Source organism: Haliotis asinina, chromosome 2 (genome assembly GCF_037392515.1).
Source record: "Haliotis asinina isolate JCU_RB_2024 chromosome 2, JCU_Hal_asi_v2, whole genome shotgun sequence".
Classification (NCBI taxonomy): domain Eukaryota; kingdom Metazoa; phylum Mollusca; class Gastropoda; order Lepetellida; family Haliotidae; genus Haliotis; species Haliotis asinina.
The window spans coordinates 39,428,869-39,456,130 of record NC_090281.1 but is presented as its reverse complement, the minus strand read 5'-3'; the positions used below and the strand labels follow the sequence as shown (position 1 = coordinate 39,456,130).

Sequence of the window (27,262 nt, the reverse complement as noted above, 5' to 3'; positions counted from 1 at the left end):
CAGGGAAATCAGGCATGATTAGCACTAATTAGCCCCGTCGCAGCAATCAGGCAGTCAGCGAGGGGTGCCAGGTGTTGGGCAGTGGAGCGGCTCCAGGGCTTAATGAGTTAAGGGGTATTTTACCCCCTAGGGCAAAGGGGTGCATGTAAAGAAGGCTTCAGACAAGGGTTATGTCTAGACAGGTTAGAAAACTGCTTTGATGAGGTAAACGTGCCATCAACTACAGTAAAATAACATTATGCAAATGTAAGCCAAATTTTTGTTTTGCTTAAACGCTGCTGTTGTTCCTGCGCCTCAGGAATGTAAATGTCCTCAGACAGTTAGGCGGAACTGGACTGGCTCATGGTGTTATCACACACCTAAATTCTTATTATAACAAATCTCATGCACATGCAAACTCAAAAACAAATTACATGGAAGTTCTATCAATACATGTTCTTGGATACATGAAGTCAGGCACAAGACATCAAATGACCACAGATGTATTTGCCACTGATGACAGGTCAGTTTCACACGCTGTCAGACAATATATAATAATACAAAGTTCCTTCCCTGCAAAGTTATTAACAGGAAATAATATAAACGGCCACATCACGTGATGACGGTATTCTGAAGAGTTTGTAACGGTCTTGGATGTTTTTGGTTTGATAGCATAAACGTATCTGCTTCGCTGCCAGGTCATGGAATTTCATGCTGCATGAGATTTTGTGCAAGGTACGACTGATCGCGCACCATTAACAGGGTTAATAATATACTTTGAGTGTCCGGGAGTGAAAGGGTGTTGATGGGTTGCTTTCCCCAAGTATCAGAAATATAAGAAATAGAAACATAGTTGGAGAAAGTTACCCACTGACAACTTGACAGTGTCTAACTAGACAACAGTTTCATATTCAGTGTAAAGTTGATAATTTATTAGTTTATTTCTCACTTCGTTACCAAGGGAATTTCACGTTTAGTTTGTTAAAAAGGGGATATCACATTTAGTTTGTTAAAAGTAAGTCAAAATTTATCTAAATAAGTTAGTTTAATTTCCACTGCGCAACATTTGGTAGCAGAGCGTGGCTCCTCTGGTTAGAATATTCAGTTTATTTGTGTTAGCATCAAGTTCAGTTAGAGTAATATAAGACATAGAATAGTTACTGTGAAATAACTATTCATGATGTCAGAGTCCAAGCCAACTGTTCAGTCTACAGTACAGGTCACTCCCAGCAACATTGAACAGAGAATAGCCAAACTTATGCACCAGAAGACTGTGATAAAGTCGGCTTTAACTAAAGCGAAAAACAAACTGTTGCATTTACTGGAAATTGAGACTCCAGATCGTAAATTTTTATGATCAGGAGTGCCATAGGCCAGGTTAGTTCTCTGCAGAGCAAGGCCACAGGCATCACAGTTGAGTTATTAGAGGCTAACAACTTGGTGATGCAGACAAAGTTCAGAAAACTTTGTAAGGAAATTGGAATTGTTGAAGTTGAGATAAGACTGGCCCTTGATAATGCTGAAGGGTTTCTTAAAACAGACCTGTTAGTTCAAGCAGCATCATGTCTGGAAAATCAAGGTTACATCATTCTGAAGCAAGTCATTCGCAAGAGCACTGTAAAGGTTCGTAACATGGTTCATAAAGGTTCAGGCATTGGTCACGGGGACAAAGTTGATTCACATAGCATAGGGTGTGATCCAGTAAAGTCAAATGTGGTAAATAAACTTTCACTTGACACCAGAGGTCATTCATTCCTCGTGGGATAAACCATCTAGGCAACACAATTTAGTGAAGACATGTGGAAACAATTGAAGCGAGTATCAATTCAAGTATTTCATGGTGACACCAGAGAATACGAGGGCTGGAAAGCTGCTTTTATGGCATGCGTTAATAAAGCACCAGCCACTAATGAGTATAAGCTTCTGCAGCTTAACTCATTAAGGTCGAGAGACACATATGCGGGTCAAATTAATTAGCTTCTCACAGCGAGAGTTGCGCATTGGGGGTTATAAAAAGCACCTCTTATTCAGCGAGAGCCGCATACTGGGGGTGATAAAAAGCACCTCCCATTCAGCGAGAGTCGCATATTGGGGGTTTTAGATTTTAAATTCGTATTGTACCTATTATTTCATTCACTTCAGCAGTAATGATCAAAAATTAGGTTTTCTCACGAGAGAGGTTACTTTCTGTTGTAATCAGAAGAACTATTAAAGTGTTTTGATAACAATTGCTTGCAATGTTGGGGGCTTATACAGGCAAATGAACACATCTGCAAGAAAGGGGATTAAGAGATGTTGTTACAGGAGGTAAGTGTTTGTTACTCGTCACTGGGAGGGAATACTAAGATGCTCTGTTTGCACATTGATTGAATTAACGGTGACAAGGTTGCAAAACCTTATTCTAAATTAAATCATTCATTCATTTTGTGGAGTCCATTGTCAATCTTCTGAAATTCGTTTGCTTTCAAAAGAAATATAAGTATGCCCATCTTCATAAATATTTGGGGAGATTCAAGTGCAAGTGTATACATCACAATAAATCAGTATAGTGTAACTTATTTTAATTCTATAATACATCTACTTGAATTGTGATATTTATTCATAACAATGTGCAGATTATATTGAAACGTTCAGCAAGCCATTATGTTTGATGTACAAGTAGTGTGCGCAAAATGTATATGCAAATAAATACTCTCTCTACTCAATGGTTGGATTGGGTTATCTGGGGTAAAAATAATCTGATTGTAGCGATTTGAGCGCTTTAAAGAAAAATACACTCAAAGTGCTTGTTAGTCCTACATGTACATTTCAGGCATCCTCACGATTATGTATGTTCACGATACACAAACTTTTTCATGATAGCTAGAGTTGATAAAACCAAAATCCAGCATATCGATTGGTCAGCGATCAAACCAATAGTCAATCTGTATCCAAGCTGTCTAGTGACCGAACGTGCTCTTCAGAAATTTAGCCCACGCCCCATCACCTGTCATTTCCTTTGTGACAGGTATCTCATGATACGATTGGTCATAGATAACAAATCAGCCATTATATTGAACAGTTGAGATACAAAACGTCCTATTCGGGAACTTTGATGACGCCCACCTCATGACCCTTTGTCTTATGTATGTGCAAGGAATAGCATTATACAATATGCATACATGTATGTTCGTGTGATAACATATATTTTCTGCGTTAAATCTAGATGAACCAAAGTGACAAACTGTGAATCTGTTCCATGTAAGTCACACATTAGCTTATTAGTACTTACCTTAAAATATTCAGTATGTACTAGCAACGTATCAGCGAAAACGCTTCTTTCATAGAAGATTATTAGGCATGTGCGTAAATTCTTCTTTACTGCCATTGACATAGATGTTTTGAACAATTTAACCTCACACAATGATATGAGAGGGACAATTTGTTTAAGTATCTCTTACATACAAAGAATACAAACATGTGTTAAGAAAATACACATGCACCAAGATTATTAGGCATGAGCGTAAATTCTTCTTTACTGCCATTGACATAGATGTTTTGAACAATTTAACCTCACAACATGACATGAGAGGGACAATTTGTTTAAGTGTGTCTTACATACAAAGAATACAAACATGTGCTAAGAAAATACACACGCCACCAAAAGTCAACAAGAGAAAATGTAATAAAATTACGTAAAACGTTACATATATGACCTGTATTCACTCCTGCTTTCTTTCAACATATACCGTTACAATGCATTTAAACAATTAAACAATCAGGACTTGCTCGTATGACGAGACAGTTTCCTGTAATCTAAGAAACCAGCCAGGGATATCAGGCGTGATTAGCCCTAATTAGTCTCATCACAGCTGGCCAGGCAATCAGCACGGGGTTCCAGGTGTTGAGCAGTGAAGCGGCTCTCGGGCTTAATGAGTTAAACAGTATCTTTCTGGTGAAGCAGCACAACTTGTGGCTAAGTTAGGTCACAGTGCTTCAGCCTATGATGTAGCATTAGACAAACTGGGTAGAAAGTATGGCGGCAAACAACGTCAGATAGCACTTAAACTGGAGGAAATATATAATTTCAGGCCAATAAGACCAGGTACTGCTAAAGATTTGGACAAGTTCACTGAGATGCTTGATGTGGTTGTGGTCAGTTTGAGGGAATCTGATAAGATCGAGGAGCTGGGGACTGGGTGTTTGTATTCAATACTGATTCAAAGAGTGAATGAGGCTATGATAGCGCAGTTTCACTGATGGATTTTTGAGCACCAAAGACAGGAGTCAGTTGAGACACTTAGGGAATGGGTACTACAAGAAGCAGAGTTCGAGACAATAGCGTCAGAGACAAAACATGGAATAGTTAACAGATCCAAGACAAAAGATAAGATAGATAGTTACAAGAAAGGAACATTCACAAACACACACAACACGCCCAAGACAAGGAAATGTCATGTTTGCCATGGAACAGATCATGACACTTGGGGATTTGCACACTTCAAATCTCTTGGTGTACCTGAAAGGTGGGACAGGGCTAAACAGTTAGGTTTATGCTTTCGCTGCCTTGACATCAGTCATCTGTGAGCTTGTGTGAATGGGAAACGGACTGTGTCATCTGGCGTTTAGTGTTTTTGAAAGGGGTCGAGATCTTTCTTATTGATATTTTTACTAATTAGTTTGAACTGGTCTTGTACCTCCATTACTACTACTACTCATTTGTAGCAAACAGGATTGCATACATACTGGAAAATACAAACATCAGTCAATGGAAATATGTCCCTTACAAACAGAATGCTGCAGACGTTCTTACCAGAGGTGCAGATATTGAAACCCTTTCCACTGACAAATGGTTACGTGGACCAGACTTTCTGACTCATGATGAAGCAGACCGTTACCTTTGACAAAAGTGAGCAATCAGAGCTGAAAAAGCTGTCTCGAACAAACTTTGCCATGTTTACTACATCTCAATCAAACATTGATATATTAGAGCCAAACAGATTTTCTAGCTGGAAGAGACTCTGCAGAGTGTATGCTTGGATCTATAGGTTTCTTAACAATGCTAGAGCTCCCCGTTCACTGAGGAAAAAGGGTGAACTGGATGCGGAAGACATTTAGGATGCAGACAACAATACTGGTAAGAAGCCAAAGGGAAGAATTTCCTGATGACTATTCTTCACTGATGAGAAAATCAGAGTTGTCAGCTAACAATAAGTTGGTAGGCTTACAGCCGTTTGTAGATGACAATGGGCTAATGAGAGCAGGGGGCAGACTTAGGTTTGCGGATGTATTGTCATTTGATGCCAGACATCCTGTTAGACTCCAAAGATATTCCTGGATCACAAAACTGATAGTCAAGTAGTATCATGAGCAGGTGAGTTACATGGGTACAAACAGCACATTGTCAGCTTTGTCCACTAGATTCTGGGTTATTTCATCTAGAGAGGAAATATGTCAGTGGGAAAGACAATGTGCAAGGTGTAGAAGACAAAAAGCCAAACCAGCACATCAAATAATGGCAGATCTCCCTAAAGTGATGGTGTGGTGTTCAATGAAAGCATTTGTGACAACAGGAGTGGATTATGCAGGTCTGTTTTACATGGTACAAGGTTGAGGTAAGAGCAGACAAAAACATTATCTTTGCCTTTCCACATGTCTATCAACTCGAGCAGTACATTTAGAAATTACTTTTGGGTTAGACACGGATTCGTTTCTGAATGCCCTGTTCCGTATGACTCACAGACGAGGTATGCCGAAGGAAATCATCTTGGACAATGGAACTAACTTTGTTGGTGCTGCAAAAGAGCTGAAACAACTTCTTGCTGGTCTAGACTAAGGTGTGGTTAAAACAACTTTGGCAAACAAAAGTGTCAACTGGTTGTTCAATCCCCCAAATGCACTGTACTTCGGTGGGGTCTTTGAGTCCTTAGTGAAGTTGGCCAAAAGAGCTATTTATGCCATTTTGAGTTCAGGGGATGTTAGTGATGAGGAGCTCATGACAGCCTTCACAGGAGTGGAAGCCCTTATGAATTCTAGGCCTTTGACTTATCAAAGTGCACATCCACAGGATGATGTTCCACTAACGCCCAATTATTTCCTACATGGTCAGGTAGGTGGAGAATTTGCGCCAGAGTTAGACTCAACCTCCTTCAGTCCTAAGAAGCGATGGAGAAGAGTTCAAGAATTCATTCGACACATGTGGAAACGATGGATGAGAGAATGGCTCCCATCTCTCAACATCAGAAAGAAATGGTTCACACCATCCAGAGACCTACAGGTCCATGATGTTATAGTAGTATCTTTGTATACTGCTCATGATGTTTGGCCTCTAGGTAGAGTACTGAAGACCTATCCTGGAAAGGATGGTCACGTGAGCGTCCTCTACATTCTGGTTGGCTCTACTGTCTTGAAAAGACCTATCACAAAGGTCTGCCCTCTTGAATGGAGTTGAATGCTGAATTTGTGAACAGCATCTTATGTACATATTCTTGGATAGTTTTACCTATGTTTCCCAGTTGGCCAGTTTTAATGATAGACAGGTCTATCATGGAGGGGGCACGTTCTGAAGAGTTTGTAATGTTCTTGGATGTTTTCGGTTTGATAGCATGGAATTTCATGCTGCACAAGATTTTGTGCAAGGTCCGACTGACTGCGCACCATGAACAGGGTTAATAATATACTTTGAGTGTCCGGGAGTGAAAGGGTGTTGATGGGTTGCTTTCCCCAAGTATTAGAAATATTAGAAATAGAAACGTAGTTGGAGAAAGTTACCCATTGACAATTTGACAGTGTCTAACTAGACAACAGTTTCATATTCAGTTTAAAGTTCATAATTTATTAGTTTATTTCTCATTTTGTTACAAAGGGAATTTCATGTTTAGTTCGTTAAAAGGGGATTTCACATTTAGCTCGTTTAAAGGTATGTCAAAATTTATTTTAATAAGTTAGTTTAATTTCCACTGCACAACAACGGCTTCATGATGATTTTGCACATAGCCATAACGGCCCTCCATAGCAAAACACATTTCTCGTGCAAGCGGATGTCCAAACAATGTCTAATCTTAAGTTCAGACTCACACTCACGTATCTGACAAATTACCAAAGTGGCCCTCACAAGACAGTACACTGTAAACTCATTCAACAGAAACCATTACAAGTCAATCACACTCACACTAGGTGAGAACTCTCATATGTAACAAGTTTATGACGATATGGTCCTGATGACAGTAAGACCTGGCACTATGATGTCGTTCTCACCCAAGTTTGGGAATCTTGGTACTTGGTTCTGGTCTTGCTGGGGTTGTTCGTAATAGTAACCGACTGGCGCACGACTTTGACACCAAGTGGTTTTCTTAATCTTCGAAAAGGATTTAGTTTTCTACCATATAACATTATTATATATTATTATTTAATATAATATAATTTCAAAATGATGGACGATATCCAGATGGATGATTTTGGAGCTACTGCTCCCCCTGATGTTGATTATGAGGAAGATACTTTGTTTACTAGTGCATAATTGAGCAACCAACTTTTGAAAACAACAGTAGACGATTATTACGATGGATTAGAAAGTGATAGAAACGTCGAGCCTCAGGGTCGAGACTATTCAAAGTTTACCATAGATGATCACCATTGCCAGAGTTCTGATTGCATTGAGCTTCATCATATCAACTATTGTAGTATCTGTTACTGGAGTGGGTTCCCCTATTGGGGTTCATCCACACCCCACGCCAAGTGGTGACGTCAGAGGCTGGATAAAAATACATCTGAAATCGCTAAGGAAGGCCCTGGCTAAACTCGCAGGTAAGGCCGCAGAAGCCGTTCCTGGTATACTAGGAATCGTGGCTGCTCAGCAGACTGGGTAAAACCGTCACAAGGCTTGGTCAAAATCTCTGGGCATTCATCGTTGCTGTGATTGGGCTGGTGTATATTGCGGCTAGGAGGGTGTGGGGTTCCTCACCTAGGGAGTTTCTAACCAAATGAGACACAAGCCAACTGCGACCCCTCTTGGCTCTGGTGGTGATGCCACTATACCTGTTTCACCAGTATGCGTGTATGGTGGTACATGGGAGACGTTGAAGTCGGTGTTAACACCTAATTTTGGTTTTAGCTGCGGCAATGATTATTTCATTGTTGTAGCCTGTTATTTTATTAATTCTCAGATGCATATCGCTCAGAGTCATGTACAATCCCACACTGAACACGTAGTCGACTTTTGACCTGCCATATTGCAACATGCCCTGGTATCGTTTTATAGCACTAGGTAGATCTACTGGTGATGCTATCACATCCTCAATATTAACCAGGAACTGTTTTTGCGCATCGTAAGCGGTTCCATTACCTATGATACTGGAGCGTGTCTGCGATTGAGCACCGAGAATAGCCCATACGTTCTAATTGAATCGCACATACAGATAATTCCGGCTTGAGTGAATCCTTTCGATGCATCCAAATTCTTTTGTAAGCCCGCCGATTGTACGTGTTGTTCGTTACATTCCATGCCTTATCCTGTGGAAGCGGGGCGCAGATCTCTTTGAAGATACGCCTGATCTGGTAATACATGTGAAACGTGAAAACGGATTTACTCAAGTCATCACGCCTTGTGTCTGACGTCAGGCCTACCCAGTCGCAGGGCACCATATAGTGAAATTGAGTTGATTCATGAACCATGCGTGGACAGTTTTCACATCCGTGGCCAATAGGTTATACTTTCCAAACACATCTACATACTCACCAGGGTTTTGAAGTACAAACCATCCGCATCAACCAAGATTTTCATGTGTGTGAAGTCAGAGGCATTTATGTTGTTGTTTTGGGGGTAACGTACTTCGGGTTTAAACATATTATTATTACATATAATTTATATCATAATGCGTGCATTACGCTTCCGGATATAACGAACGGTGAGGCCATTCAACTTATACACGCTCTTGACAACACATCTGGGCAACTCGAAATAGCACTATGCGATATCACCTACTACCCATGATGGACTAAAAATAAAAAGATGTTTGTTAATGGGGACAAACGCATGATAACCGATGGATACTACTACATATGTTCTCTCAATGATGAAATTTTCAAACACTTAGGAGCTGAACTTAAAATATATCACTCAAACGGAACAGTGGTGTTAGACAACATCAATGGAAAAAAGACACTGAGACTCGGTCGACAGTTGGCGAAGATGCTGCCATGAAGTGAAATAATCCACCAAGATTGTATCACCTATTTCAGCACAGCTCTCTTGGGAGCTGCATTCGCCGCCTTACACGCGCATCCTGCATGTCGTTGGATAGCGGGACCCTTGCGCGTTACGTATTAATGTGCGAAATGCAACAAATACCGCAGGTGATATAGATTGGCGGAATGTAGATGAATCTGTAGACCAGCTATACCAGCATCGTTAATATTTACAACTATAAATCTTTTGCAAGATGATTCATGTGTAATTCACTGGGAGTGAAGTTACAAACCACGATTGTAGAACAAAGTGAGGAGAAAGAAATTTTAGGTGAATTACTCATAGATATAGGAGATATGGGAACCCCCCTGTTTATAGAGAATGAAACACGTAGAGTAGTATAGGGAATAGGGGGTTTTAGCCACCCCAATACAAGCCATCGAAGTTAAAAAAAAGGATTTTTATAGACCCCAAAGTCTTATGTGAAAGTAAACGGAAAGTGTCTGTATTTTCAGAGTTTGTGAAAAAGAGGGTCTGGATTGGCGTCACTGGCGATTATATGGCTTATATGGGGGGTGGCCCAAAACCCCTATTCCCTATACTACTTCTTGAAATCATGACCAGGAGTCAAACTCTGTTGGGTTCAAAGACACCAATATAAGGTTTGCAAGATTTACATACAGATAGACACAAGTACTTGAGAGTGTCACCATGACCTTGAAGAAAACATAATGCTCACCAAAATTTCCTTATCCATCAGCCTAATGTTGACACACATGACATTGTAAACTAGAAGTGGACACTTGTATTATTATGGTCAAAGCTTTGGTCCCAGAATGCAACACCCGAAAAAATGTGCTAACGTTTCAATTTTTGATCAAAGACAACATTTGTAACAATAAAACCAGATAAAAGTGGCAATGTGTTAACCACCCAACCGGAAAACAAACATAACCAGTTAAATTTGCAATTCTGTAACTTTTATGGTTTTGAAGGTGCACGGGTCAGGACTATACAAAGTTCTACACTTATTGCTGAACTCTTTTGTGGAAATTCCCCTTCTGAAGATTTTAAACTTCAGGATGGGGTATAAATATGTTAGAACTGTACACATCAACACCAACGTTGCCGTATATATGTACAAAACCTTTACAAACCTAGAGGGTTAACTGTTATTGAAGAGTCTGTCACTTCACTGACAAATCTTTATTCATCCAGTCATGTAAACCTAATCAACCAAGTGATATAAAGCACCAACTAGAAAAAGACCATGCCATACCACTCGGATAACAAAAAACAATATCACAGTGTTGTGTATGGACAGTGTGGACACTGCACTAGTAGCTCAATGTGTCTGGCATCGGCTTATTATCTACTATCAATGCTGCAACCATCGCATTAGGCATAGAAATAGCATCAGGTCATTCTCGGGGTTAATGTGATTAGCTCTAAAATTTATTTCATGTTGACTGCAAACAAGGGCATTGAAACACGACAGTATTCGCATTCTCTGGTAGAAGTGATATTAAATAGCATCAAGGATTATATCTCAATGTCCCTCTCTGACAGTAAGATATTCAAAGAAGAGTTATGTTTAGTCATGTCAGAACTCATCAAATACAACAAATGGAAATAAGAATTTCAAAGTCTTGTTAAACCATCGGCATTAGCGAAGAAGATAAAACATTGAACTGGTACTCTGCTACCAATGGTTTTTCTCAGTTCACCAACACAATATACATCTTTCTACGCCATGTGCTTTTACTCAACCGTAGATACATTTACCGGAAATAGCTGGCACTCCTTCTTAGGCATCCCACCATGCGTCACTCCATCGGAAGCATGTAAACTTCAGGTTTGAGGTTCGATTACACTAGTCAAGAATAAGTATGTTTCACAACTTTTATGAATTCTGTTTTTGATTTTACAAATTGGTTTATTTCGTACATTTAATTATTTCCATGAAACATCAGTACTTTGCTCTTTGACAATTTTATTGTGAATCCACTGCTGAAGAATGTGCCTGAGAATCATTTTCAAAGACATTGTGAAAAATAGCTTATAACTTTAATTCTGCAGATAATATATGATCAACTGAAACATAATGAGTGTTTGAAGACATTGTGAAAAGTGATAGATATACTATATGAATCATAACTCAAGTTGGTTCCTAAAATACTTTCTCACTTATGTGAATGGGTTGAGGCAACTATCTATACTTACTTCAGCATGACCTTGAAATGTTGAAGTGTGTCGCGCTTCCATCATGACTGGAGTAGGGGGCTGAAACACAAATTGTCAATCTGCGCATTACAAGTTTTTAGTAGTATATGGAACGTTGGCACAATGGCAGGTCCCTCTACGTGAAATTGTTTTGCAAATACCAAAGCGAAATGGAACTATTATGCAAAAAAATGTACTAGAGCTAGGATAATGTTAGAGCATAACCACAAAATGAATGACCAAACGAAACTGAGATACCAGGAATTATCTCTGAATTGGTATGGAATAGTGTATGGATGCCTGAGAGCTGAGCATACTGACAAAAATATCAGTCTTAGCCGGAAGAGAAACAGACATTCCAGGTTGGTGAAAGTGGACAGGTCAAAGATCCAGTAGAGTTGTGCTCAAATAGCAGACACTGGTGGATGGGGACTGAAATATTAGTTGGATAACGATGACCTGTGCGATGAACTTTTTTTTTCTGTTCACTAATGTCACTTCTCTTGTGGGCCTTGGTTCATATCTCATTTCATTCTGTGTTATTTGGCGAATTCTGCTAGCACCAGATGGAGCTATTCCTCTGTGATCTTGCTATCTTGCTGTTGATATGTGATCTTCGATCATGTTCAACTTGGCTTCAGCTAAAATCCTGATCGTGCTTCAGCACTTGATGTTGCAGCCGACGTGAAATGAATATAAGACTACTGGCACCAGCTCCAATACTCCGGCTGTTATTTCTAACCCGAGGACAACAGACATGGCTATGATAATCGACAATAAGCTGAGTGTAGTGTTACGATAAGGGTCTTAGATCCTAGTTAGGGTTCTGGTAAAATCCCTTATCTAACTGACGTGCTAGTCTGCTTGGGGGAATTAACTCAGCAAAGAGTCCAAAGTCACAAGAAGCTAATCACAATTTTATTAACAAGAATGGAATAACGTGTGGCCACAGAGAGTCAGTACAATCCTCTGGGCTGAGGGCTCTAACAGTGAAATTCTTAATACCTCAGGACAGGATTTACCTAGAGCATCTGTGAAATTGTGTAGTCATAACTTACACTTTTTTCCATAGTATGCCTGTGAGATGAGGTTTACTACTTTTGACTAGAGGTTTTCTCTAAGCTATTACATGATGAAACTAATATTCCATATTCATAATTTTCCTAATATGTGAATGCTAATGTTCATATACACTTTATGTCAAATAAGTGCATGTGTTTGGATAAACATAAAACAATTTACTAGGTGAAATGATTTCCGGACAGGTGAATAGGGCCCATATGTAGGTCATGGCACTTTGTGGGACCTTACGTTGCTTAGTACTTTCAGTGACAAACAATGTTTCACGGCAATATGGTGATAGCACTGTTGCAAGGAATATGCCCTGGATAATCATACTCTTCACTCACTTAATAATGTGATTAGTGACATGTCACACATTACAAAATCACTTGGACTAGGTTTCATGAATAGAACGCTGTTATCTGTCAATTCAGCTGCAGAGGTGTCAAAGCATCGTCTATAGGTTGGTCCATTCATTAGTCGAGGTAAGATTTCTCATTACATCTGTTTCTTGTTATTGAAAGGGGTTATCATGGGATGTAAGTTAATATGTGTGTAGATTGTTGAATCATTTGATTGCATATGTAATTTTATAGTAGAATTTTACAGTTGTTACTTTTATCATCACAACCGTTATTCATCAAGGCCTGACAAGAATATTGTTTTGTGACCAAAGGAGATGTTAATAACTCAATTAATTATGCACATACATTCTACATTGTATAAAGCTGATTGTTACCATTGATTATATTTATTAAGTGCTTCCTAACAAATATTAATATTAACATGGAAAAACAAAGATTTATTAATTTTGAATGGTTACTCAAAATATTGTTGCACCATAAGAATGTATACTACTCACACTTTGCTCAGGATCACAAAATATCACAACTTTACTTAAATGTAGTTTCATAACTGGACATTTTATCCATTTAAAACTGGATAAATAATACATGATTAACCACAGAAATAATTTTCATAGCACCAATCAACCATTTTGAAAATCATGGAACAAATCCATGACAAATAAACATCACTTGTCAAAAGCAGGTATTGGATCCACAACTTGCAATGACATACTGAAACCAAGGATCCATGCTTACTATGAGCTTAGGTATTTAAACTAAATTTGATCCCACCTAATGGTTATTCTGTTGAATCCATTATTTAATCCTTAGAAAAGGTGCGAGTGGTATATTTAAAAAATAAGTAACAAACTAACCAAACAAAAATACTCTGATATTGAAATTACATATGCTAATTGAAAATAGAAATGACAGAGTCACTGGGAACAAATATAAGTGAGTTTTACGCTGCACTCAGCAGTATTCCAGCTATAAGGCAGTGGTCTGTAAATAATAAGTCTGGACCAGACAATCCAGTGATCACAACAGCATGAGCATTGATCTGCACAATTGCGAACCAATGACATGAGTCAACCAAGTCAGCGAGCCTTACTACCCGATCCTGTTAGTCATCTCTTACGATAAGCATAGTTGCCTTTTATGGCAAGCATGGGTTGCTGAAGGCCTACTCTACCCTGGGATCTTCACAGGTCGAGCAAATATGATAAAAGCATTAACTTTATAAAGTTAATGTATTGCATGTTTGGTCTATAATTGTTGATATGAAGATCACCTTGTTGTTATGTTTTTAAGAACCATGTAGAACTCCACTATTTTACATCTCAGTGGCAAACCCCTCATCATCCATTACACTATAGGGGTAAGTAAGGATAATACTGATTATCCAGTTCAATTTGAGAATCACTTGTCATCGTTTGTACATGTTTCTTAACTGCAGGGCGTACAATTCGTCTTCCACACCAGGTTAATCAAATTTGCGCATGATGTCCATGTCCATCATTATATATGCAATGCAATGTCCATCATTATATATGATAATTTTACAAAACAGTTTTCAGTTTGTTTTCCGTCACTGTTCCATGTGTGAACTTCAGGCTGATGAGATATATACTTGGGGGAAGAAAATTTTGCTGAATGAAATATTATTCTCAAAGATGACATTGACCCTCTTGAGATTCACATAAACTGTCATGCTTCTCTGTATGTAAATGAAGCAAACATGATATTGATGGTTTTGACCCCATCACAATTTCAACTTCATCATCATATGATGGCGACTCTCCGAGAAATACTTTCATGCATCGTGATGTAATCAGTGGAATGCCTTGTAATATGTTCGACAGTTCATCGAATTCAGTCAACAGCTGTAAACTCATGCTGCCTTGGAAGGTCTGAACTCAACAGCACATGGTCTACTTTTCTAGGGATGACACTTACAAGCACATCTTTGCCATGGCACATAAGCTCCAAGCACAATCCCGCTAGTGATGACTTTCGTTAAGTAATGATCTTTATTCTCCGAAAACACACAGGGAGAAACAATGTTGATACTGAGCCAGTCAATTTTAGGTGAGATCAACGTCCAATTCATGTCATCTGCGTAGAGAGGTTGTACAAGGTCTTCTTGGGAGAAACCCCGGCACTTGACATCAGGACCACAACTCTGGGACAACTCATTTATTGTTGTTGTTATGGATGAGATTGTATTGAGGGCATGACTCTATCCCTGATCTCAACATCATCTAAATCTCCCAGGTTACTAGCACCACTTTTTCTATTCACTTCTGTGCATTTGTACACGTTGTTTAACAGGTTGTAAGGCGTACAGCTTGCCTTTGACACCAGGTTCATCGAATCCTCACATGTCCCCAAGATCGGATATCATTACTGTGACAAACTTTCTGATGTGTTGCGTTCTGGGACCTGAAGAATGCACCATTATTTTATGTGTAGTGGATTTGCTGATGGCCATCAAGCAATAGGAAGACACACTGAAAAAAGCCCTGTCTAAAGTAGACTACAGTTTTGGTGTAGTGTTGTACATGGCCCTGAGTGACATGCAACTGAGGATCAATAAAGTGGTGGTATACAACACTGAAATCATTACTGTAACCATCCATCACAAACTAGACATCAATTCAAGTTCTGAATCTACTGACACATCGATCACAAGCTGATGCTCATGGATGGCGGGATCATAGTCGGACGTGCCTACGCAGTCAGAATGAGCGGGCAAGACGGCTGACTTTGTGTGCTGCCGATTTGGTGCCTGACTCTGAGGGTGCATGTTCAAATCCCATATGGGACTCAACTTACTAAGAAAGTGAAATCCCAAATATGACATAAGTTGCATTTGAGCACTCTCTAAATGGCATCGTTTAATCATGTGCCTCGTTTGGTTAAAAATTCCTTAGCAGTGATGACCTGCCATAGTGACAACTAACACCCTTCGGTTTTGACCAAGCCACGAGATGATGCAGCCTAGAATGCCTGACAGTCAGGGTTTTTCTCGTGTGAGCATTCATGAAATCGATCCCCGGATTGGTTTCCACCAGCAATGTGCCCTTGCTGTCAATTTCAAACTTGGAATAGTCACGATACAAAATAATTTCAATCTCACATTATAACATCATAAAAATCGTTCACAGTCATCTTTTTAGAGTTCATCGCTTACAACACCACCTAGGAAGGAGGTGTCTGCATCTTGTTTGTCACTGGCATCTTGCAATGAGGTGGATAAATCATGCCATTATGATATATTAAACTTATAAAAATTATATGTACATAACAATGTTATTGCAATATAGAATAAAACTAGATCCTTTCCGAAAATTAAGGGAACTGCTTGGACTCAAAGCCGTTCATCAATCCTAGACGATAACTAACAATACAAGCACGATCAATCAAAACCAAAGCTGCTGGTTCGATTCCCCAACCTGGGTGAAAATGAAATCATCATCCCGGGACAGCTTAACTTACTTTTCACATCAGTTTGGATTCCAAGGATGGCAAACACATGACATGTCTAGCTCACATAATGAATCTAACTTTCAAATCTTGAAGCTAGATGTAGGGGTGGATGACAAGTATATTGGACAGGGATATTTATTATTTTCCTTGAGTTATGTAAATTGAAAATCTCTCTAAATAATGACTTGGCTGTCAATTGAAAAGACATCTTGACTGTTGTCATTTTGGTTACCATTATAGTCATCAGCTGCCTTATCAAAGTTAAACAAAGCCTGGTTAGCCACTGAAGCATGACATTGTGGATGAGCTATGTAATACAACAGACTCACCAGACTTTCTGTTTTAAATGCGATACGTGACAGTCTCATAAGGATTCAACCCTCAACACATTGAACCATGAATATAGTACTGTGGACCCACTGATGGATTCCTGTATTCGAAAAATCAGTTATTCCTTTAACTCATCTATAAGGCTGAGAGCAGCAAATATGGGACAAACTAACCAACTTCTGACAGCGAGTGACTTGTTTATGGGGCAGGTAATTGGCAGTTTCTCACAGTGAGAGCCACATATATTCATTAACAGAGAGCACCCCTAATTCAGCAAGAAACGCATATGCATGTTTTACTTTTTAAAATCATATTGTACCTATTATCATGAAATAGTAATTCATACCAAAATTAATTATTAATTGTAAACAGTACAAGCAATACATTAGCATTCAAATATTAGGAAAATATAAATATAGAATATTGGTTTCATTATGTATTGCTTCTTTGCCCAAGTGAAGTTACTGTAAAGACTCTCGTTTTCTTCCCACTTTCTGCCTCTGCATGCTCCTTTAACGATGCATTCAATGGCAATGCTATTTTAGCATAATCTTTCACATACTTTCTGTAAAAGTTTGTGAGGCCTAGAAGTGAACGAACCTGTTTTTGTGATTTTGGTACTGGGAAGGTTTTAATAGCTTCCACATTTTTGTCATCAACCTGGACACCTCCACATGATAAAACATGGCCAAGAAATTAAACCTTGTCTGTTGCAAAATTGCATTTTGATGGCTTCAGTGTTAAATTTGCCTGTTTGAGATAGTAGAAGACTTGCTTCAAATGTTGGAGATGCTCCTCAAAGTTTTTGCTGTAAATTATCAGGTCATCTATGTAAATCAATGCAACTTTAAAAAGCAATTTCCTTAGCACTTTGCTCATGAGTTGCTGAAAACAAAGTGAAAATTAGACAAACCCTGCAGCAAATGTTTAAACTGATATAGGCCTTGATGGGTGACAAAAGCAGTTTTATGCTTTGAATCTTTGCATAACGGCACTTGGCAAGATCTAAAAGGGAGAAAATTGTAGCTTGGCCATTGCTGATGTCATCAACAACATCGTCAAAAACAGGAAGTGGCCATGGCATTGGTAAGGTCACAGAATTTAATTTTCTGTAGTCACAAACAAATATGTATGAGCAGTGACGCTTTTTAACTAAGATGATGGGGGCTGAATACATTGAAGTGGATTCCTCAATTAAATTATATTTGAGAAAATCTGCTACCAGTTCTTCAGTGACACTTTGCAGATGGGGCGATTGATGATAAGGCCTACACTTAACAGGGGGATGGTTGCCCGTGCATGTCAATCTTGCCTAAGTCTGCAAGGCTTATGGAAAGCATGTCTCTATTTTGTTCTAAAAACCTGAGTAGTCTGTTGCTGGTCAGGCGTCAGTTGTGTCTTGGTCAGATCAAACCCTAAATCTTGAGCAATTTTGACATAACTAAACTTACAAATGGCTGGTCACCGTCAATTTCAAAGATAGTGTGTCTGTCAATGTAACTAAATTTGCCTTTGTCTAAAACCTTTTCTTCTCGGGAAGGATTCATCAGCCTAAATGTAGCAGTTTTCTTGTGTGCTCTTGAGAGGGTCCTACCACCTGCTACTTCAGAATGAGCAGTGAGGGAGGCAATTTGTTCAATGAGAATGAGGGAATCATCTTTAGCCCCAGGCAGTCTTACCTTGAAATTTCACTCCGAGGGGGGGATATACATTTGGTCTATTGTTTTTGCTAATCCACTAATTTCTTGATCTGGATTGGTAATGAAATTGATATATTGCCTATCTGAAGTGCTGTTGCCTATTATGAGGGAATGGCAGCTATAGTCTATGACTGCATCATTGTCAATGAGGAAGTTTTCACCCAGTAGGACTGACTGTGGTAATGAGGGCAGGACATGGAATTCTTGTGAAAATTTCTGATCTTCAATGTTAAAATCGAACACAACTGAACCCAGCACTTTGTGCAATTCGCTGCCAACAAGTTTCCAAGAACAGGGTAAATGATCACAACAAATTTTGAGCATTGATCTGATCAACCAATCTCAAAAGTGTAATACACCGTCCTGTAACAGAACAAACCTTAACCAACACGAAATGAAAGCGAAATACACTCTACCATAATGGAACGAACCTTAAGCAATGTGAAACATGAAGCTCCTAAAATCATCAAGCACCAGCACACAGAAACCAAGACAAGCTAGATTCCACATCCAGACACCTTGACGACAGCACAAATAACCTGTGCCCCAAATTCAGAGAGACAATATCATATTTAATTGTCATTTATTATTCTAACATTATAATACAACTGTCCATCCACTAAATTTATACCATTGTCATTATTTCCTTTTTGTACAAGTTTGGGGACCAAACTTTTTCAGACAGAAGGGAAGTTATCATGAAATAATAATTCACACCAAAATTCATAATTAATTGTAACCACTAAAAGCAATACATTACCATTCAAATATTAGGAAAATCTAAACATTGAACATAGGTTTCATCATGTATCAATAATAGCTTAGACAAAGACTCTGTCAAAAGTAGTCAAACCTATCTTACAGACATACTATTGAAAAAGGAAAAAGTTATGACCACACAGTTTCACAGAGTTAAAATCTTAGCCTGAGGTAATCAGAACTCCACTGTAAGACAAACCATTCACTAAGACATGGGTTATGTCTAGACAGGTTAATAAACTGCTTTGATGAGGTAAATATGCCATCACCTTCAGTAAAATAACATTATGCAAACACCAGTTAAAGGTCGTTAAAAATCCAACCCGGAGTAAGCAATCAAGCATCCAGTAAATGTGCCATAAGAATAGGATTAAAAGATTAAGTACTCCCTCTGTCTGGTCATTAAAGTTGTTCTGGTAGGACACACCCCCTTTTGTTTATTCTGTATTTCATTGGCTATTGTAGGTTACACCCATCTTTGTATCAGTCAGCGAATCATAACCTTTGAATTGTTCAATTTTAGTTAAATAGTCTCCACCTCCATTTGTCCATCAGTAGGGTTTAGACTCCCAACACAGGTCAGCTCTAGCCCTCAACCCAGAGGGTTGTACCGACTCTCTGTGGCCACCCATGTTATTCCATTCTTGTAAATAAAATTGTGATTTGCTTCCTGTGACTTCGGACTCTTTGCTGAGTTAATTCCCCCAAGCAGACAAGCACGCTAGTTAGATAAGGGATTTCACTGGAACCCTCACTTGGACCCATGACCCTTATCATAACAGTTATTATTTCAACCAATTTAGTAGTACTGATCAAATATTAGTTTCTCTTATGAGAGATGCTACCTAAGAGATGCCAAGCCTGAATCAAATGAAAGCGGAGTCATGCCTTGCCCAAAGCAATTCTCGAGCCCTGAAGGTGCGGCGCTGAAGGTGATTGGTGAGAGGGGGATTGGGACCCTTTTGATGTTGGGTGTCTAGGGGGCCTCCCCTACAAAAATAGATTTAGTCTGCTGAACATATGTAATTTCTGGGCATACTTAACTACAGTCCGTTTCCAGGCCCCCCTAAGTAACTGAAGGAATTACAGCAAATTTGAAGGAATTGCATCTCAAATGTAAACAAACGCAGCCCACTCGCGAAACAATTGCAGCGATATCGGTAGTTTAGTGGTAATAACAGAAACACATCGGCCCTATCGGAAGCAATGTCGGTAATACTGGAAACACGCTCGGCCATCTTCGGAGATTTTTCGGTCGTGAGCGGAAACTCACGCAGCAAAACATGGCGTCGTTAGAAGAAACACCCGTCTCGGTGAGTAGTGTTTTTAGTTCCTATTATTACATTTTTATACTTATCCATCTTTGACCACCCGTGTTGAATGCGTTTAGGTATGAGGTGTTGTCGGGGCAATAGCTTATGCTTTTAGGAAAAGATAGTCACTCTAGAAGAGTGTCACAAGTCATGCCCCTGGAGGTTGTTTACATCTGAACATCGAAGTCGTGCCGATGATTACGAACGTGCGCTAGATATAACATCATTTTTTGGTAAAATATGTTTAAATTTGTCAATTGCACTTCATAGAAAGAAAAATTATGGCTCATAAACTTCTTCATGGTGCACGCTCATGATGTTCGTAATCATAGGCACGACTTCGATGACCGAAAAATCTCCGAAGATGGCAGAGCGTGTTTCCAGTATTACCGACATTGCTTCCGATAGGGCCGATGTGTTTCTGTTATTACCGCTAAACTACCGATATCGCTGCAATTGTTTCGCGAGTGGGCTGCGTTTGTTTACATTTGAGATGCAATTCCTTCAAATTTGCTGTAATTCCTTCAATTACTTAGGGGGCCTGGTTTCATTCCATTTGAGACCGATGAATTGCTCACTAACACAAAATCTAATGATTGTAATAAAACCAAATTTTGCACAGCCACATGAAATTGACAGACCAACTCTGTGTCTCATAATTTGGGACACCCAAAGAAAAAAGTTGTTTAACAAACGATCATCATTTTCTTGTCACCTATCGCTATTTTGTACGGGGTGGGGGCACTTGCTGGTAGAACAGCCAGGTAATCAACAAGCATGTGTAGTGAAGATGGGGTCATCTCAAAAGCCGTTATCTGGTTACCACTGGAGATGTTCAATGGGAGTTGCCACTTTCAGAAGATGCTGTTGTCCGAATCGGTGTCGCTGTCGTCAGAGTCTACCTTGATGACGATTGGCTTGATGGTGGCATGGTCCAGTCCACTTTGTTCAGATAATGTCTTTCTATTTCATTCTCAACGCACTTTTGCCATGTTTCCTGTGTGATGGTGTATATTGACTGTTGAACAATCGTCCATACATCCCGAAGTTTGAATGTTACATTTTGCCTGCCAACATCCGATTTCATGAATGATTTTCAAATGAATTCTATTGGGTTTAAATCGCAATGATAGGGTGGCAATCGCAAAACTGAATGATGATGTTCTGTAAGGTACTAATCAACCTCAAAGACAGGTGTGGTTTTATTTGACTTTATGATGTCATACAGGACAGGTTTGGTTGCTTTTTCTGGATACGTTATTGCTTTGTTTTGCAACCATTCTATCATGTCCCCCTTCTTACTGTTAGATGTTGGGGCCTTTGTATTAGGTACTTGAATGCCATGATATGGAGCGATATCCATGACGATCAGATTTTTCAGTGCTGGTACCCATTGATTATGTACCCATTCTAAGAAAACCATCCCTTTCATTTCGGTATGATAGTCTCGGTTGTCTTTAGATTTTGCCTTGAAGACTAGGGAGCAGCCAGGTAGGAATCTCCGACTCTTGCAACCAGCATGGAGCACAACCAGTCACTTTACCTTGCCAAGTGGTAATTTTCTAGCACAGGACTCTGAAGAGGAGGTAGTGAACCATTGTGCCCCTGTGGTATGGGAAGCATTTACCCATGACCTCTCGCACAGTGCACGTCTATTTTCTGAGCCACCTTTTTGTAACGGAAACCAAATTTGTGACGCAACTTCCATACCTGATATTTTGTAATGACCAAAGAATGATTAGTCTCCATATGCTTTTTCAGAATACGCAGAGAGACAATGTATTTTGTTTATATAGAGACTTAATGGCCTTTCTAACCAGCTGTTGTTGAAATGAATCGACTTTCTCACATCATGTGGGTTTTGAGACGGTTCCCACAGTTGTCTCCATGCAGATTGAATCGGTACAGTTTTTCAATAAAGTTTTTAACTTCCCTTCCGTCATCCTAACAGCACGCGCAGTTCGTAAATGATACTTAGCCGAAGCATATTGAGGCATACCCCTTTCACCTTTGTTTTTAAAAAAGTTAAATACTTTGTAAATAATTGACTTAGTGTCGTGTGATGTCATTGTATCAGGTACTGCAGTCGCGAATGTCTGGTTTCACACGTGCACCTTGCCCACCTCCACCAGCAAGAGGCCCCCTCGTACAAAATAGGGAAAGGTGACAAGAAAATGATGATCATTTGTTAAACAACTTTTTTCTTCGGGTGTCCCAAATTATGAGAAACATCATCATCAGAGTGCACATGAAGTGCAACATCATAGGCAATAGCACTATGGCTTAAACTTTCAACTACCTTCTGTGCTTCACCTGCTAGATACTGTCTCAACTGCAAAAGCTTATATCCGAAGTTGCTAGAGACTGATCTATACGTCATGAAAGCGGCCTTCCAAATCTGATATGTTTTCACATCCCCATGAAACACTGGTATTGAAACACGTTTTAGTTGTTTCCACATGTCATTACCAACTGCAATGTTTTGCTTTCCTCTATTTTCAAACCTACCGTCATTGGGATTTGGAAACTCATACTGATGTTCAGTGTCACACAAAGCCTCGATGCTTCCCATATTTCCACATACTTGGAACTGTTTCACAGAATACCCTTTCTTACAATTATATTTCTGTTCATCACGGTTATGATCTCTGCTCATACCACATGTTACCTTCATATTTCTACTGAAGACATGTCTTTTTGCAGTAACTACAGTTTGACCTTTTGGGGTTTCAGGCTTTTCATCACTTTTAAACATCTTGGACAATCTATGACTAGAGCGTCAGCATGTGCTTGAACCACTATCTAAGTAATCCTGTGCTAGTTCTATCACTTCAGAAGTTTCAGCTTCAAGTTTTGATCTTTCAGCATCAACCCTCTTCACATTATCTATATCATGCACATCTGTGTAAGCTTGTGAAAAGCTTTACCATAATATCCATGGCTTTCACCTGTAGTGAACTAACTTGGTCAATACCTTCCCTAATTGCATTTTGTGTTGACATATCTTGTTCAATTCGAGTGTTCAACTTATTTTTTCCTTTGGTGAAGGCACATTTAACTTTTGTTTTTTCCTGTGTAATGCTGCGAATATGTTGGTCCAGTACTTGACTTTCTTTTGGAGGTTCCATTTTATGTGTCACTGACACTGATGCAGCCATAATGTGAATAACCTGCCCACACAATAAATTTTAACAAATATCAACTAAATTTCAAAATATTATTCAAACTCACCTGTATCCTATTCTATGTACATAGGCCATCACTGAAAATATTTTGCATTCAACAACTAAGCTGGGTTACAGGCCCAACCATGCTCTGCTACCATTGAATAGAGTGAAGATACTCCAAAAATAAAAAAACAAACAATTCGAGCTAATACAAATTCACATTTTATTAAAGTTATTAAACTGCACAGTTTACTCTCTTACTACTTTTATACACCTTTGTTTTAATTTCGCTTTAAGTAGTGAACTACTAGGTTGCTTTTACACAACGTTTCTATTCCAAAGGCCCCTAATGGAAATGAAACTTATTACCTGTTGATACCTTGAGATAAGTCACACAACTAACTTCAAACATATACGAACTGACACACACATATATATATACTGAACTCCACTGTGCACGCGAAAAGCAAAGTTTTGATGTCCATAAAGAGTGTACACATGCATTCCACCAGAGGCTGTTATTTCAAGGTCAAAAGAGGTGTTCATTTTTCTCTTTACTATAATCTGACTGAATGATTATGTGCATGTGTATTGATACCGTAACTGATATACTTAATCCAGCTGTAATTGGTGATGTATGACTTCATTGATAAGCATGATATTTACACCAGATTTGATCATTACAGAGATCAAATACAAATGTTTCACACAATGCTCATGTAAATTGCATAGAAAAGTGACAATTTTAAATCAACCTTAAACTTTCAAGAGCTTGAACAAAAATGCTTGAAATACTGTTGTGTAGTTTACCTATTATAGCATATGATATTACATCTGTTTATGCATAAGATTTTTTTTAAATTTACAAACTCACTGTGTTTTGTAACAGACATAGTAAAAGATTTCATTGTTGCAATAACACTGACATGTATATATATCTGATGCAAACGCATGACTTATCACTTTATATTCCATTAGGGAACATTATCAACTTCAAATTATGGCAGCTAATTTGTTACAATTCAGTAAGCTTCAAACTAGTGAGTTAATTTAAGTCTATTCGAGCTTCAACGCATAATTATTTGTGTTTATACAATATATTTCATTATAGGAAACAAGACATAGTAACAATACAGTAACCTCTAAACCAAAACATCTAATTCAATCACTGTGCATAAGAAGTATTAATGCATCCATTTCTAGTGAAGAATGAAAGACACTTCCTCTGTAAAAACATCTTATAATCCCCTTTCTCGCCGACATGTGTTCCTCTGCTAAACGCTATACAAACCTATCATAATTATTGCAATCAAAACACTTCAAATACTTCCTCTGATTGCCACTAAAGGTAGCATTGCTTGTAAGAAAAGCTAATGTTTGCTCAGTAGTACAAAACTGGTTAAAATAATAGGTACAGTATAACACACATGTGCATCTCTCGCTGAATAAGAGGTGCTTTCTGTTAGTGTGAGGAAATAATTAAGTTATCGCACATGTGCATCTCGAGGCCTTAACTCATTAAGCCCGAGAGCCGTGTATATGCGGCAAATTAATTAGCTTCTCACAGCGAGAGTCGCTTATTGGGGGTAATAAAAAACACCTCTTATTCAGCGAGAGCCGCATATTGGGGGTTACGAAAAGCACCTCTCATTCAGCGAGAGCCGCGTATTGGGGGTTTTGCATTTTAAATTCGTACTGTACCTATACTTTCAATCAGTTTAGCAGTAATGATGAAAGATTAGCTTTTCTTACAAGAGAGGTTACTTTCTGTGTTAATCAGAAGAACTATTAATGTGTTTTGATAACAATTGCTTGCAATGTCGGGGGCTTATACAGGCAAATGAACACATGTCTGCGAGAAAAGGGATTATGAGATGTTGTTACAGGAGGTACGTGTTTGTTACTCGTCATTGGGAGTGAATACTAAGATACTATGTTTGCACATTGATTGAATTAACGGTGACAAAACCATCTTCTAAATTAAATCATTCATTCATTCGTTGTAATATTCCATATAATGAATTGTAGACATAAATAGCAATACTGTATTACACTCATGTTCGTGTTGATTTTAAATAAACCAAGTTACTAATTTAGACCTAACTAAATTTGCGACTATTGATTTTTAAAGTTGACTATAATACATAATCAAATATGAAGTGATAACTCTTGTATCTACTCATAATATACATATATAGTACACATAAACCATACAAAGGTAACTGGGGTATTTTGTTCAAGCTGTTTCATGCTTGTTTGAAATGTGATTTTTCAATGCAATTTACATAAGCATTGTGTAAGAAACGTTTGTATTTGATCTCTGTAATTATCTTATCCTGTGTAATGATCACGTGTATCAGATCCATCGTCAATAAAAGGAGGATAATATATCAGTTACGGAATTGATGCGTATAATCATTCAATCAGACAACACTAAATGAGATATGTGAACACCTCTTTCAACCTCAAATAACAGCTTCTGGTCGAATGCATGTCCAGGTAAACTTTTGTCACGTGACAAGTGTAAAACAAACTAAGGCGTTGTTACATCATTGGACAACCTGTTTTGTGGAGTCACGCCCATTGTCAATCTTCTGAACCTCGTTTGCTTTCAAAACAAATATGAGTATGTCCATCTTCATAAATATTTGGGGAGATTCAACTTCAAGTGTATACATCACAATAAATCAGTATCGTGTTACTTTTTTAAATTCTATAATACATGTACTTGAATTATGGTATTTATTCGTAACAATGTGCAGATTAAGTTGAAATGTTCAGCGGACCATTATGTTTGATGTACAAGTAGTGTACGCAAAAAGTATATGCAAACAAATACCATCTCTACTCAATAGTTGGATTGGGTTATCCGGGGTAAAAATAATCTGATTGTAGCGTTCTGAGTGCTTCAAAGAAAAATAAACTCGTCAAAGTGCTTGTTAGTTCTACGTGTACATTTCAGGCATCCTTACGATTATATATGTTCACGATACACAAACTTTTCATGATAGCTAGAGTTGATAAAGCCAAAATCTAGCATATCGATTGGTCAACGATCTAACCAATAGTCAATCTGTATCCAAGCTGTCTAGTGACCAAACGTACTCTTCGGAAATTTAGCCCACGCCCCATCACCTGTCATTTCCAATGTGACAGGTATCTCATGATACGATTGGTCATAGATAACAAATCAGGGAGTATATTGAACAGTTAAGATACAAAACGTCCTATTCGGGAACTTTGATGACGTCCACCCTATGACCCTTTGTCTTATGTATGTGCAAGGAATAGCATTATACAATATGCATACATGTATGTTCGTGCGATAACGTATATTTTCTGCGTTAAATCTAGATGAACTAAAGCGACAAACTGTGAATCTGTTATATGTAAGTCACAGACTAGCTTATTAGTACTTTCCTTAAATTATTCAGTAAACACTAGCAATGTATCAGCGAAAACGCTTCTTTCATAGATTATTAGGCATGTGCGTAAATTCGTCTTTACTGCCATTGACATAGATGTTTTGAACAATTTAATCTCACACAATGATATGAGTGGGACAAAATTTGGTTTAAGTATGTCTTACATACAAAGATTCCAAACATGTGTGAAGAAAGGCACAGTTACATAATCCCTTACGTTATGTGCTATTGAAAGTTTCTTGACACTTCTCTGTAATTATCACATATAGCAACTAATTCCGTTGATCCATCATCAGTAAAAG

General features: G+C 38.5%; 1 protein-coding gene across 2 annotated transcripts in view; it reads right to left on the bottom strand.

Annotated features, from left to right (window-relative positions):
• LOC137273701 (nonsense-mediated mRNA decay factor SMG7-like) overlaps positions 1-27,262 on the bottom strand; it is a 523,786-nt gene that overhangs the window by 58,461 nt on the left and 438,063 nt on the right. For both annotated transcript variants that reach the window (XM_067806500.1, XM_067806501.1), the window contains exon 20: positions 11,369-11,428. In XM_067806500.1, coding sequence (XP_067662601.1) covers positions 11,369-11,428 — 60 coding nt within the window. The remainder of the gene's footprint in view (positions 1-11,368; positions 11,429-27,262) is intronic.